General features: G+C 52.0%; 1 protein-coding gene across 1 annotated transcript in view; it reads right to left on the bottom strand.

Moving 5' to 3' along the window:
* The window catches only part of ZAN (zonadhesin), a 35147-nt gene extending 27325 nt beyond the window's left edge, over positions 1 to 7822 (bottom strand). Inside the window, exons 1-11 of the mRNA XM_052636046.1 lie at positions 7746 to 7822; positions 6426 to 6478; positions 5948 to 6094; positions 5499 to 5770; positions 5247 to 5334; positions 4081 to 4233; positions 2044 to 2256; positions 1679 to 1770; positions 1074 to 1152; positions 837 to 983; positions 22 to 293 (exon numbers count right to left, since the gene is read on the bottom strand). Of these exons, the coding sequence (XP_052492006.1) occupies positions 22 to 293; positions 837 to 983; positions 1074 to 1152; positions 1679 to 1770; positions 2044 to 2256; positions 4081 to 4233; positions 5247 to 5334; positions 5499 to 5770; positions 5948 to 6094; positions 6426 to 6478; positions 7746 to 7822 (1593 nt within the window). The remainder of the gene's footprint in view (positions 1 to 21; positions 294 to 836; positions 984 to 1073; positions 1153 to 1678; positions 1771 to 2043; positions 2257 to 4080; positions 4234 to 5246; positions 5335 to 5498; positions 5771 to 5947; positions 6095 to 6425; positions 6479 to 7745) is intronic.
* Between the last annotated feature and the right edge of the window lie 6395 nt (positions 7823 to 14217).

Raw genomic sequence — 14217 nt, 5'->3', positions numbered from 1 at the left:
GTGATTCTCCCTGTCTCTCACCTGCATAGGTTGTTGATGTCCCGAAGAGATGGCCATGGAATCGTTCAGCCAGTCAGGGCCCTGAGACCCAACTCGTTCCCAGAGAGAACTTGGGGGGCTGCCCGCAGGGCTCCCCAGCAGAAGCCTGAGCTTCGTGCCTTTTCCGCGGCCATCCATGTGGTAGGAGAACGCCACACAGATGGCACCTGGGGCGCAGAAGGGCCGGCTCACCAGTTTGTAAGACTGGCCTTCCTGGGAGAACTTGTCAGCCTCAAGGTAGACGAAGTGACTTTCTGGGCATAAGAAGGGAACGGACAAGGTGAGAAGCTGCCACCAGACAAGGCCTGTGCTTTCCTGAGCGGCACCTTGCTTTCCAAATAGGGGTGAGACACAAACACCCACACTCCCCACGTCGCAGCGGGCGTTTTCGTTTGTTTGTTGTTTTCCTTTGATTCCTGCTGTTTGTAGACTTCTCACTGGAAGAAGGCAGGATCAATCACAAAGAAAGGGAAAACCAAACCAGCAGCCCAGATTCCTGTACTGGCTGCATCAGTAAATGCCTTGACCGAAAATAACAGTGGATTTTGAGGCCTTGGGCTCAATGAGAAATGGGATGCCTGGATTTTTTAGGAGGTTTTCAAGTGAACCCAGAACATAATAATCCTCAACTCATTCTACCTCCGTCGCCTCCAGAGCTCTGGCCCCATGACTGCTTTCCAGTAAACACCCCATGGTTGATTCTCACCACCTACATCTGGTGTCAGTCACACCAGCCGCCCACTAGCTGTGAGCAGATTCAGGAACTCATTGCCTTGAGGGCGCCTCCATCTCCTCACCTCCACTGAGGGAAATTCCGAAGGGACCTGTGCCATGGATGAGCATATTTGCACTTCCCTGGGTCCAGCGTCCGCCATCCTGTAATACCTGGACCCAGTCACAGAAGGGGTGGTCCTTGTCTTCAAAGTCACACTGAGGAAAGCTCTCTGGGGGATCAGAATGGGAGGTCCGAGAAATCTGCGCCATGCTCTCTGTTCCCCCTCAACCCCTACCCCTGTTCTCCGAGCCCCTCTCACCCCCACAGGGAGCAATGCTGATTGCATCCACAGCCACCGCTGGCTCTGGGATCTTGGCAAACACGCCCACCAAGGTGAACTGAAGAGAGAGGGAGAAGGGGCCGGGAGTGAGAAAACAGCGTAAACGCTCTGTGTGCCTAGTCGCTCAGTCGTGTCCAGCTCTGCGACCCCACCCCACAGGCTGTAGCTTGCCAGGCTCATCTGTCTATAGGGATTCCTCAGGCAAGAATACTGGAGTGAGTTGCCATGCTCTCCTCCAGGGGATCTTCCCAACCCAGGGACTGAACCCAGGTCTCCTGCATTACAGGTGGATTCTTTACTATCTGAACCAACAGGGAAGCCCAAGAATACTGGAGTGGGTAGCCTATCCCTTCTCCAGGGGATCTTCTCAACCCAGGAATCGAACTGGGCTCTCCTGCACGGCAGGCCGATTCTTTACCAGCTGAGCTTCCAGGGAAGCCCTGCCTAAAAGCTCAGCCCCCTCCATCTGGTTTTACTCTATACAGGGACCCAGCCACCCAGCTTCCAGGGCCCAGACTCTCAATCCATGTCAATATTGAGCAAGCCTCCCATGAAAGGAGACCTGACCCCTCACTGCTCTATACCTGAATCTGTCCCTGGCCTGTGTAATTGACAGAGACAGGCTGCCAGTTGGGTCCAGGTTGTCCTGAGAAGATGGTGTGTTTCCGGATGCTGCCTACGATGGAAGGAACCCAAGAAGAATGAGTAGCCGAGGGAATACCTGGAGTAGGTTCTCAGCGCGTCCTTTTCTCTCACTCTCCTGGTTTTCTAAAATCTATTTTTCCAGAAGCCCGTGCCTTCCCCACTCCCAAATTCCACCCCACGGAATCATCTTGCCGGTATCCCAGATTTCCCCAGACCCTAGAGGATGCCCTCCATTTCCTCGTCAACCCAACCCTGGGAAGAGAGCCTCAGGACAGTGTGAATCCCGTGACACTGCCATTCTCACCCAAGACAGATGCGTAGGCCGTGAAGCCTGCGCCGGGAGACCGGCCACGGAGGACGTAGTGAAAGGAGAGACTCAGGCAGCCGGAGGACTGGATCAGGGGGCTCAGGAGGACAGATTTCTGACTCGCTTTTGCATTCTTGGGGTCCAGGAGCATGTAATAGCCATCTGGGGAGGAAAAGATCAGTAAAGTGGAGAGTGACCCAGGGCTAGGGGCTGCAGGGGCAGGGAGCCTGGCCCTGGGGAGCTTTAACAGCTGCCAAGCATAAGCCAGCACCGAGGTGAGCCTACACCCATCACACGAATGGCTGAGGCCTTGGATTCTTCCAGAAATGCTTGGCAGGTCGAGATGAGGACGCAGGAAACGCGGCATCTTGTCAGAAGCAACAGTCAGAGACTCGTCCTTTGGATTCTGATGCTTGAGGTCCCCTCAGAGTCACATCCCCTTCCTGGTCTTGAGCCACTGGATATAAGTGACTCACACAGCATGGTGAGAGTGCGGGTATGATGCTGACTGGCAGGGATGTCCTAACCCAGCCACACCCCCACCAGCCCACCAGCTCAGGCAGCCAATCAGCCTGGACCTCGCTCCGTGATATAACTGGTAGGTAGCCTGGAAGCTGGGCTGCAGGAGGAGGGTGCCACGGCGGGGTGTGGATTAAGGAGGTATGTGTCACAACACCCAAGGACTTCTACCTGGAGAGCACGCTAGGCCCAGGGAGCCCCCGAGAAAGGTGGGCTTTGCAGAGGAGAGAAGAAGGCTGAAATGGAGAGAATGGCAGGAAGCGGGCCTGAGAAAAGGAAGGAGCCAACAGGGAAGGAGGAGGGAAGGGGTAAAAGGGTGAAAGAAAGCAACAAGCATTGATACTGGGACGTCTGAGAAGTGGAGAAGAAGATGCAGGAGAAGAAGAAGGGAAGAATGATGGGAAAACATAAGCAAGCAAGATGGAAAAAGGAGGAGAGAAAACACAGAAGGGAACCCCCAATAACATTTGCTGAAACTGCTGGGCATAAGGTATAGTGCTAAATGCTGAGGGAGATGTACAGATGGGCTGGCCCTGCTCTCCACGGTCTTAGTATGCAGGTGAGGTGGGGTTTTCTCCAAGTCTTTCTAGAAGGCAAACCCAGGCAGCAGAAAAGATCAGACAAGGGGATCAGAGGGAAGGATGGAGAAGAATGGACTCTGCCCTTGCCCTGTCCCTTCAGTGGATTCCAGTACAAAACCAAGCTGGTGATCCTTTCAAATGTAAGTCAGAGCAGGCCACTCCCCTGGTCCTGCAACGGCTCCCGCATCCGTGTAGAATGAAGGCCACAGTCAGTCCTGACAATGGCCTTCAAGGCTCCAAGCGGTCTGAACCTCCGAGGACCCATCTGGGCTCATCTTCTCCATCCCAGGCATGTGGCTCCTTGCTGTGCTTCAACACCCCCTAATCCACTGCCCCGTCAGGGTCTTTGCAAGCCTGGCCCCTTTGCTTAGAATGTTCTTTCCCTCAATAATTTCATGCCCCTCTCCCTCACCTCCTAAAAGTTTGTGCTCAAACGTGACCTCTGTGAGACTTCCTCTGACCACCCTATTTAAAACTTATATCCCAGCCTACCCTGCTCCCAATCCCCTTATTTGTTCAATTTTTTTCCCCCTGACAGCACTGGTCATCTTATAACTGTATAATTTACTTCTTCATTGTTTCAGGAACTGTCCCCCCATCTCCTCCCACAACCACCCTCTGGTGTGGGACAGTACCTGGTGCAACGTAGGTGCTCAATAAATGTTTGTTGGATGAATGAAGAAGGAAGGGTGACGGGGAAAAGAGGTGAGGAGAGGGTGGAGCTCTGCCGGGTAGAGCTTTGGGGGTAGCAATGGGGGAGAGCTGGCTGGGCACTTAGAGTTTGCTTTCTGCCCTGTAACTTAAGCTGATGGAGGTTGGAGGTAACTCCATCCCAAGGGAGTTACTGTAGTGTGGTCAGGCAAGCATTGTAAATGCCTGCAGAGATCTCTAGAAGCTCAGAAAGTCAGAGGACAGAAGCGTGGCCATTACTCACCCCCAGGGCTAGAGAAGTCTCCCTCGGGCCCCACGTCCAGCACCCCCGTTGGTCCCTTCTTCTGGACCCACTTGGCCCCAGAGGCCGTCGAGATCCAGCTCCAGCCGCAGAGATCTTTTAGAGTGTCAAAGTTGCATGTCTGCATCAAGCAGACTGGGGGAAAGAAAGGAGGGAGGAGGCAGTTCAGAAAAGTACGCCTCAGACCAACATCACGAATCAGCTACACCCCCATGTGTGTGCGCGCATGCTCAGTCCCTTCAGTCGTGTCTGACTCTGCGACTCTGTGGACTGTAGCCCGCCAGGCTCCTCTGTCCATGGGATTCTCCAGGCACGAACACTGGAGTGAGTTGCCATGCCCGACCCAGGGATCAAACCTCCATCTCTGGAATCTCCTGCATTGGCAGGTAGGTTCTCTACCATTAGTGCCACCTGGGAAGTCCAATACTCCCATATAAAATAAAAATCAAAAAAAAAAAAAAAGAGAGAGAGAGAGAGAAAAGATTGCCTCAGTCTGGAGTCAGATTCCTGAGTCCCAACCTGGGTCCTGATGTTACCACTGCCGGCTTGCCAGGCAGATTCGGTCCCGCTCCCCAGCAGCTGTGTTCCCGCCACAGGTTACTTAAGTTGTCCAGGCCTCAGTTTCCCCATCAATAAGCTGGTAGCAAGAGCACCGGCCTGTTGTAAGTTACATCACGTGCAGGAGCATCTCGCACAGTGTCTGTGCTTAGTAAGTGTTAGTTCCTCGCATGCACCTTCTGGAATATTCTTTCCTTTGAATTTAGTCCCCTCAAATCTCAAACATGAGCTTAGAGAGCCAATTCTGAATGGATCTGGGGTATTAATTACAGCCAGGTCTACCAGACACCCATGTTTGTCAGAGACTGAGGGTTTCCTGGGATGCAGGACTTTTGGTGCTAACACAGGCACAGCCCCAGGCAAACCAGAAAGGCCAGTCACTTTAGGACAGGTGTCGCCCCAGTTATGTGTTTCAGGAGAACCTGTCTTCAGACGTGGCAGCTTCAGGAATCAGGTGTGGGGTGTGGAGGTAGATGGAAGCAAGTCGCCCTAAGTCTGGGAGAAGCCAGGGTCACAGTCCCTGAGCGAGTCCTGCCACCTGGGCACCTGCACAAAGGGTGAGGAGAGAGAGGAACGGGGCGTGGGCTTACCTCGATTGCAGGAGCCCCGATGGATGGAGATAGCGTCCAGAGCGATGTCCAGATAAGTCGTGCTGCCCCACACGCCTTCGAATGTCAGCTGTGGGAGGGAGGAGGGGGCCACCCGCCCCATGAGCCTCTTTGCCTTGGGCTCCCTCTTTCCTGCCTGAATTCAGAAGCTCCCCCACCCCCGTGCCCCCTCCTGGACCCCCTGCCCAACACCCAGATTCCCATGGGGACCCCAGACTCTGCCTGCAGCCTCACCTGGCTGGGCAGGACGAGCCCCAGAGGCACCGTGACGGCGGTGGGGATCCAGGAGGGGCTTCGCGTGTTCACGTGTTTCCACAGCAGGTTGGGGTGCTTGCCCTTGGTGCCTGAGGCCAGCCACAGCTTGAGTTGGGCGCCCCACGACAGCCCAAACATGTAGTAGGCGAAGCGCACGCAGAGGGGGCCCTGCTCCCATATGGGGGGGCTTCGCAGGCGGGCCACCCCGCCCGGGTGGAAGGCGCTGGAGTCCATGTGCAGGTAGTAGCCCTCTGGGGGAGGCAGAGCCCTGAACGGTGAAGCCTTGCCCGCCCCCACCCCACCCCCACCAAGGGCTGCCCCCCCAGCCCCTTCCCAGAGCCCTAGCACCTACTTCTGGCCGGCTCCCTGCACCCAGACCTGCCCGTGTCCACCTTCCAGCTGCCTCCCTAAACCTTCAGCCTCCTCACCTCCACTGGGGTACCCCCCGGGAGGGGCAGTGCCGCTGGCGAAGGAGGGCCTGCTTTCTCGAGTCCAGTCTCCATCGTCTTTAGTCGCTTGGCTCCAATCACAGAGGGGTCTGGAGTCATCCTCAAAATCACACTGGGTGAGAATGGCTGGGGAGAGGAGAGGGGAGCCTGAGTGCAGAGCCAACCCCAGTGGTGTGTGCAGGGGTGGGCAGGATGTCTAGGTCGGGGGTGGCAAACTGAGGTCCCAGGCAGGCAGGCTTGTCTAGGCAGCCTCCTCCCTTGCTGTTGTTCATCTGTATATGAGCCTTTCAGGCAAGGTTTATTCTCTGCTCCTCCCTGGATCCCTCCACTCTCCATCCTCTGAGGGTTGCCCTTCACATATTTATTACATGTTCATGTCGACGCAGGGCTGAGGGCACCTGGGGTGGCCGCCCCTGGGAGGGACAGGAGGTCTGAGCAGTCCCAGGTTTCAACTCACAGTTCTCCCGTGAGCTGCGAGCAAGGGGCTTCCAGTCTGGAGGCTGCTCTTTCCTTGGTGTTGATTTGGAAAGAGAGAGAAAGGGGGGGGGGGGGGGAATGTAGTTCTTGTCCTTACCAAGAACTGCTAAGCCTCCACGATTGTGAGCTTTCTGGGACTTTGTTCCTTTCTTTTTATCCATATTGTATCAACGTGTATGCAGGGAACATACACTTACTTGAGTGTTTTCAAAAAGGTCACTCACAGCCTTCTCACCTTGTCATCTGTCTCCTAAAAAGCATCTCCCCTCCAAGTTCCTCACGTCCCCTCTGGCTCCCTCTATCCCCTGTGCCCCGGGTGTCACGCGTGGTTCTCTAACATGAGAAGAGTCAGTTTCTCTGTGCGGGAATTCTCACACAGCACCTGAGAGTTTACATCTGAGGCATCTCTTTCTTTCAGGTCGAGGTTTTTCTGTGCTGTTTGTTGCCCAAGTTTTCTCCACGGAGTAGGGACCATATGGGTCTGGTGTTGCCAGATGGGTGGTGGGGACGGTCCTGCCCTGACTGAACACACAGACCAGTGACATCTTACAGATTCCACAGAGAAGCCAGTGGCCTTTCCCCAGGTGGCGTGGGCCATGTAGAACAGCTGTTTTAGTAGTTCAAGTCCTGCTTGTTCATATCCCTTCAAACATGGGACTTCCCTGGTGGTTTAGTGGTTAAGAATCTGCCTTCCAATGCACGATCCCTGCTTGGGGAACTAGATCCCACATGCCGTGGGGCAACCATGCCTCCGTGGGGCAACCATGCCTGCATGCAGTAACGACCAAGCCCACGTGCCACAGTGCCTGAGCCCGCATGACGTGATGAAAATCCCGAGTGCCACAGCTAGGACCCGGCACAGCCAAACCGATCAATGTTAAAAATATCCTCTCAAACAAGCTCCAGGACACCAAGCCACCCCTCATTTGTTGCTTCTTCCTACTTGCTGTGTCTCTGTCCACTGGCTCTGCCCTGGGTTTTGTTCATTTTCTGAGAACCCACCCTCTCTGTCCTCCCCCGCCACCCCCAGACCTGTCTCCCGAGCTCTGCACCTCCTCCCTGTCCCCTCACACTTCACCTCTGTCCCGCTTCTGCTCAGTGGCTCACACCCTCCAGGTCCAGGCTCAGTGGGCTTCAGGGCCCCGCCCGCTTCTGTTCCGAGCCTCCGAACACCCATCAGGGGGGCCCTCCTTCCTCCCCGGGGCCACACCGTTCATTACCAGCCCGCTTGTCCTTTCCAGCTTTGCCCCTCGCTCTCTTCCTCAGAGGCACCCCCAATGCCCCCGTGAGCCCAGCTTACCAGGCGGGGGCCGGCATGTGGCCCTGGCCCCAGGCAGCCCCCAGCAGCAGCACCAGAGTCCAGACTGGAGGAGCCATGCGGGACCTCAGAGGCGGCTCTCGGGGAGAGGAGGAAGGCAGAGTGAGGAGCCCAGGCCCCCTTATCGCCCCCTGCCCCTCCTCGCTTGGCGTCCTACTGAGGAAGCCATGGAAACTGCACGGAGGACACAAGAACGCTCTGGGAAATGAAAACTACGAGAACCGAAACCTAAACCCTTACAGAAGAGTTCAACGCTGAAATCCAGAGAAATAAAATGAGAAGAAGAGAGAGGGGAAGAAAGGGAGGGAGAAATGCGAGAGAGAGACTCGGTCCAGGATGACTGCCGTTCAACCGGGAGAGTCCAGAAAGGAAATAACAAAGGAAAAGAAATTACTTAAGAAAAAACACAGAAGAAGATTCCCCAGAACTGACAGATGAGTCTCTTGATTAAAAGGGGTCCATTCCGACAAATGCAAAGAGACCCATGAAGGGTGTCTCATGAAATCTCAGACCGTCAGGGCTGAAGAGAACATTCCCAAACACTTTCAGACAGAAAAAAGCAGGTCACGTACTAAAGATCAGAAATCAGCATGGCACCAGAATTTTCAATAGTTACCATGGACTCTGAGATCCAGTGGAACATTGTCTGCAGAATTCCAACCATTTCAAACCTAAAGTTCTACATAGCTGGCAACAGGGGTGAAGGCAACAGAAAGATGGAGCGAAGTGAGGACTGGAAATGCTTCTTGGCAAAGAATTGAAAAAGACAAGTCACACAGGAAGACCTACAAGGAGCCAGGAAACACTGGAAAAGAGGTTCTGCTTCCATCGTCATAAGGGAAATGTTGATCAAGACTACAATTTTCATGTTGGCAACAGCTCAAAGGATTGAAGCATAGAGTGTTGGTCATGGTGCAGGTAGACACACTCGAATACATTGATGCTGACTATGTTGGCGAAAGCGTGTTAGAAGGTAATTTGACAATGACTATTCAACTTTCAAATGTGTTTATCTTGGATCCAATATACCTTTCTAGGAGTTTACCTGCAGAAATATGTGTGTATTTTCACAAAGATGTACATGCCTTAAAGACGTCAATTGCAGCATCATTTACAATAGGAAGGGAAAATCAAGGTTACCTAAATGTTTGCTGGGCTTGTACAGGAGACCTAACAATGCAAGAGATGTGGATTCAATCCCCGGATCAGGAAAATCCCCTGGAGGAGGACGTGGCAACCCAGTCCAGTATTCTTGCCTGGAGAATCCCATGGACAGAGGAGCCTGGCAGGCTACAGTCCACAGGGTTGTGAAGAGTCAGATGTGAATGAAATGACTTAGCATGCACGCAAATGTTTGCCAGATGGATGGTTGGATTGTATTAAGAAATATTATTTATATGAAGGAATATTTTGTGGCTGCACGGCAAAGTGATTCAGTTATACATATATTCTTTTTCATATCTTTTCCATTATGGTTTATCATAAGATATTGAATATAGTTCCCTGTGCTATATGGTAGGATCTTATTGTTATCCATCCTATAGATAATACCTTGTATCTGCTAACCCCAGACTCCCACTCCATTCCTCCCCATTGGCAAACACAGATTTGTTCTCTATGTGAGTCTCTTTCATCTGTTTCTGTTTCATAGATGAGTTCGTCTGTGTCATTTCTTTAGATTCTACGTATAAATGATCGCTAAGGTATCTGTCTTTCTCTCTCTGACTTTACTTAGTACTATAATCTCTAGGTCCATCCATGTTGCCGCAAATGGCATTATTTCACTCTTCTTTATGGCTGAGTAGTATTCCGTTATATACATGTACCTTATCTTTTTAATCCATTCATCTATTGGTGGACATTCAACTGGTTTCCGTGTCTTGGCTATTGTGACTAGTGCTGCTATGAACTTAGGCGTGAATGTATCTTTTTGAGTTACGGTTTTGTCCAGATATATGCTCAGGAGTCTGATTGCTGGATTATATGGCAACCCTACTTTCAGTTTTTTGAGGAAACTCTGCACTGGTTTCCATAGTGGCTGCCCCAGTTTACATTCCCACCAACAGTGTATGAGGATTCCCTTTTCTCCATGCCTTCTCCAGCAGTTGCTATTTGTGCTTTTTTTTTTAATGATGGCCATTCTGACCAGAGTGAAGTGTTACCTCATTATTGTTTTGATTTGCATTTCTCTAATGATTAACGATGCTGAGCATCTTTTCATGCGCTTGTTGGCTGTCTGTAGAATCTCATGTTCTGTTCATTGCAAAATTATTGTCCTCATTTTCCTCATGTGAAAACTAACACTCTAGAGAAATGATGTCAAGTTGTCCAGCATTGTACCTACTCAGTGTCCTGCCAAGTCCCATGGTTCCTAGAAGTGTATCCAACAGGGGGTGGAGTCACACCCCAGTCAGAGCAGATCTACCTTCATCAGTTTCATCAACAGGAGGTCTACACGAGAATGCAGATAAGAGGGTGGGTTTGCCACTTTTTAAAAACCCCATTGACTCTCACGGCTGTATCCTGGCTGGAGGGCTGTCCAGAGCTCAACTCTCACGAGCCCGAGTTCCTGTATCGCACCCTCAGTGCTCCTAGTAAACTTCAGTTTCATTCCTTCCGCCACTCCGTACTTAATCAAATCTGTGTCCAGGGTGCCTGGCCTTGGCCCCTGACACATGACAGGGATGTCTGGGCTGGCCATCCTCCTAAGCTGTCAGGGAGGGGCTGGTACTGCCCTGCTGCAGGTGTTGGAGAGGGAAGTCCCAACTCCCTTCAGAATTCCAGGGACTCCTTCTGCCTAAATGAGCACACACAGGGCCCAACCCCAGAAAAGAGATCCTCTGTCCTTTAGCTCCAAAGCTGGGGGTACAAAGAATGCCCAGCCCAAACACCGATCTCCCCTTCCTGCAGAGCAGCTTAGGAGAGGACTTCCCTGATGGTCCAGTGATTAAGACTCTGAGCTTCCCCTGCAGGGGGCACTGGTCCAGTCCTTGGTTGGGGAAGTTCCTCATGTCTGGTGGTGCAGCCAAGACGAAACAAAACAAAAAACCAGAGCAGGTTAGGAAAATGATCAATAAGAGGGACAGAGCCAGGAAAGGGTTAACCCAGGGACAAGCAGCAGAAGCCCATTGACCCCCAGCCCCTCCAGGTTAGTCAATAAGTCCTCTGAGGGCTGCTCCTGCTGACCTCTCTTTGGCGCCACAGGGCTGGACGGTCACAGCGTCCAACCTGTCTGGGGTTGGGGGTTGGTGCTCAGGCAGGAGAGGAAGGGATGGTGGTGTGCGAGGAGCTCTGCTTTTTGGGGAGTCAGAATGGGCAAGGCCCCAGGGTCGTTATCACCGGACAAGCCTGGCTGTGGCAGGAATAGGTGTGGGTGACCTTGGGATGCGGACAAACCTGGGAATAACTCCAGGGAATGCAGCCGCCCCTGGCTTCCCTGTGTGGCTTTGGACCCTTTGTTCACCCACTCTGGTCCTCAGTTTCCTCATCTGTAAGACAGAAAGACCAGCATAGCTGAGGTGTGCAAGAAACCAGAAAAAGAAAATGATTATTTTTAAAAAATCATGGCACTTTCCTGGCGGTCCAGTGGTTAAGGCTCCACGCTTCTAATTCGAGGGGCACAGGTTCGATCCCTGGTTGGGAAACTAAGATCCCACATGCCATGAGGCACAGCCAAAAAACAAAAACATCATTATGAAAAAAACAGAAATTGTGTGTGGTTGGCATAATTTTTGATTTATAGACATTTGGACGTGATTCACACAGGCAGGGAAACCATTAGGCTGTTTTTCTGTTGCCAATAATCTTTCACAGGGTCGAGGTTTTATGATGGAATTTTGGAGGAATGAGCCTTGACCAGCTGGGAATAACATAGTTAACCTTCAGCCTAGATTCTAGTGTCTAAGAGGCCCCGTTTTGCTAACTCAGCTCCAGCAGCAGTCACCTACTGGGGGACGTCAGTGGACTGAGTAATCCCAGGAGAAACCCAGGTGGCCTGGGGGCCGGGGTCAGGCAGATGCATTCAGTCAGCCTGATGTGCAGGCCAAGAGGCTGCAGTCAAGGGTGGGAGCTGGGGCTGCAGGCGTGGGCCCCAGAGCTGGGAGACTTGGATGGTGGGAAGGGTGGTAGGCACCTTCGACTTTTCCTGGGAGGAAGTGGGCACCAGGGGCAGGGGATGGATCGGGAAAGAGTGGTAACAAGAAGTGCCTGGGATTCACGCCTCACTGACTGAAGCTGTTTTCTTCCCTCTGTCCATTCCCTCTACTCTTCTCCCCATGAGGTTTGCTTCTAGCAGAAGAGGGACCCAGAGTCCGAGAGCCTGGCTCCTGGTCCTGACACTTCCTTTCAGTATCTTATGACCCAAGCCAGACCCATCCATGATCTCTCCGATCTCCGTGTCCTCCAGTCTCTGCCTTCCTCATCAGGTTAGGAGAGCGAAAGCGAGACTGCCAGGGACAGCACTTTGGAAGTGGCAAAGCCCTCTACAAACAGGACGCATCTCCATGAAACAGTTATGTAACCCGCTGACTCAGAACCAGGCTGAGCTGGCGCCTGTCCCACCCCGGAAGTTGGAAGAGTTGCCCAATCACTCATCCGGAGGAAGTTGGTTTTAGTTTCCCCTTCTGATGAATGGGGATGATGCCTGCTGTTCTCTTCGGTGGAATGATGGTGAGAATCACAGGGGATCTTGTAGGTGTCAGAGATTAATGTGTTGTTAATCACCAAATCATCATTATTATAATAGTGCAAAAGAAAGCGGGTCTTTTTGCCCCAAGGGGACTTTTTGTCCACTCTAGGAGGACACCAGGCTATGAGTAGCACAGACCGAAATTCTGCTTTTCCATGTACTTAGTCCAAAGGCTGGCGCACAGTAAGAACTCCATAAATGTGAAACAAATTATGTTTTTAAATTATGTTCTTAACCTACTGGCCCATCACACCTGACTCAGGTCATATACTTCAGGTTCTGTTAATTAGTTTCTTTTTTTTTTTTAATTTTTAAATTTTTTTTTTTGGCCATGCCATGCAGCATGTGGGATCTTAATTTCCTGACCAGGGATGGAACGCGTGCCCCCTAAATTGGGAGCACAGAGTCTTAACCACTGGACCATTAGGGAAGTTCCTTCTTCTTCTTTTTTTTTTTAACTGAAAGCAATAAGTAGTCTCAAGCTAAGTGGAGGAATAAGATCAGGAGGAAGAAAGATCCAGATGTTTAGGCAGCACTCAGGCCAGGAGAGGGACAAGACTTTGGGGTTATGAGTCCTAAATCTCAGGTTCAGTTTCCCGCCGTGACTTACTAACTGGATTTCCTGGACTTCAGGATAAGTCTCTTCATTTTTGCCAGCAAGAAAGAGCGATTCCATTCTTTCTGATTCACAGGGGTGGAGTAAGAACCAGATGGCCTGTGTGGAAACCGTGAGTCGCCCCACCCACCCGCTCCACAATGTGCGTCGTCGGAGTCCTCAGGGTCCTATAGTTTGTAGGTTACCCTAGCATTTCCCAAGAGGGCCTGAAGAGGGCACTGTAGCCCAGGAGCCGCTTTGGGCAGAGTGAAAATACTCGGGCTGACTCCTCCCACAGGTGCTTGGCCCCCACCCCACCCCACACCCGCAGATATTTGGCAAATACCCTCCAACCCCTCAACCTGCTCATATTTTTTCCTGCTGCAGATTGCAAAACATTCCCTCCCTTGAGCATATTTGCAGGGGGTGCAGGCTAACTTCTCTGTTTTGCCGTATAAGCAGAAAGAGCAATCCCCCTACCCCATGTATGATAATGGTCAGGATCACTCCCCGTCCAGTTTCATGACAACTTTTGCCGTCTGTACACGTCTTTCTCTGCCGTTTGCGGCTGAAACATTATTTCTGGGAAGGAATTTGAAGTTGACTGTCGGGGGAAAGGGTAAAATCAGAAGTAGAAATTCCCTGGCGGTCCAGTGATTGGGTTAGGACTCCTTGCTTCCAGTGCAGAGGGCATGGGTTCTATCCTTGCTCAGCGAACTAAAGTCCCATATGCCATGTAGACAAAAAAAGAAGAAGAATGAAGTGGGGATCAAGCGTGGAGGTTGCATGAGTGTGTTCCGTGTCCCCATCCCAGAGGAGCTGAGAAGGCTTATGTGACAGGAATAAGGTGCAAGTTGTCTTACTTCTTGGTCTGCACCATGGGAATGACTGCAGTGACATTCTCCCAGGGCCGTGTGAGGAATGCAATGAGGTCGGATAAGTGAACTACCTGCAGCAGCTCTGGGCAGTGACTGACCAAGGAGATGGTCGTCCGGGAAACTGGTTCCCGCTGTACCCCCATCTACTGCCCCTTCTGCAAGCTTCAGGTTGGAGCATTAATGGTAACCATCCCCAGGCAAGAAAAGTTCTGCTGGACTTAGAGGGAGCTTGTACCCTGGGAAAGCCTGGTGCTGGGATGATAGCATTCGAAGAAGGGGCCACAGAGAAGAGGC

This window comes from Budorcas taxicolor, chromosome 2 (assembly GCF_023091745.1).
Source record: "Budorcas taxicolor isolate Tak-1 chromosome 2, Takin1.1, whole genome shotgun sequence".
NCBI classification, from domain to species: domain Eukaryota; kingdom Metazoa; phylum Chordata; class Mammalia; order Artiodactyla; family Bovidae; genus Budorcas; species Budorcas taxicolor.
The sequence above is the reverse complement of the archived record's forward strand: the minus strand, read 5'-3'. Positions and strand labels throughout refer to the sequence as shown.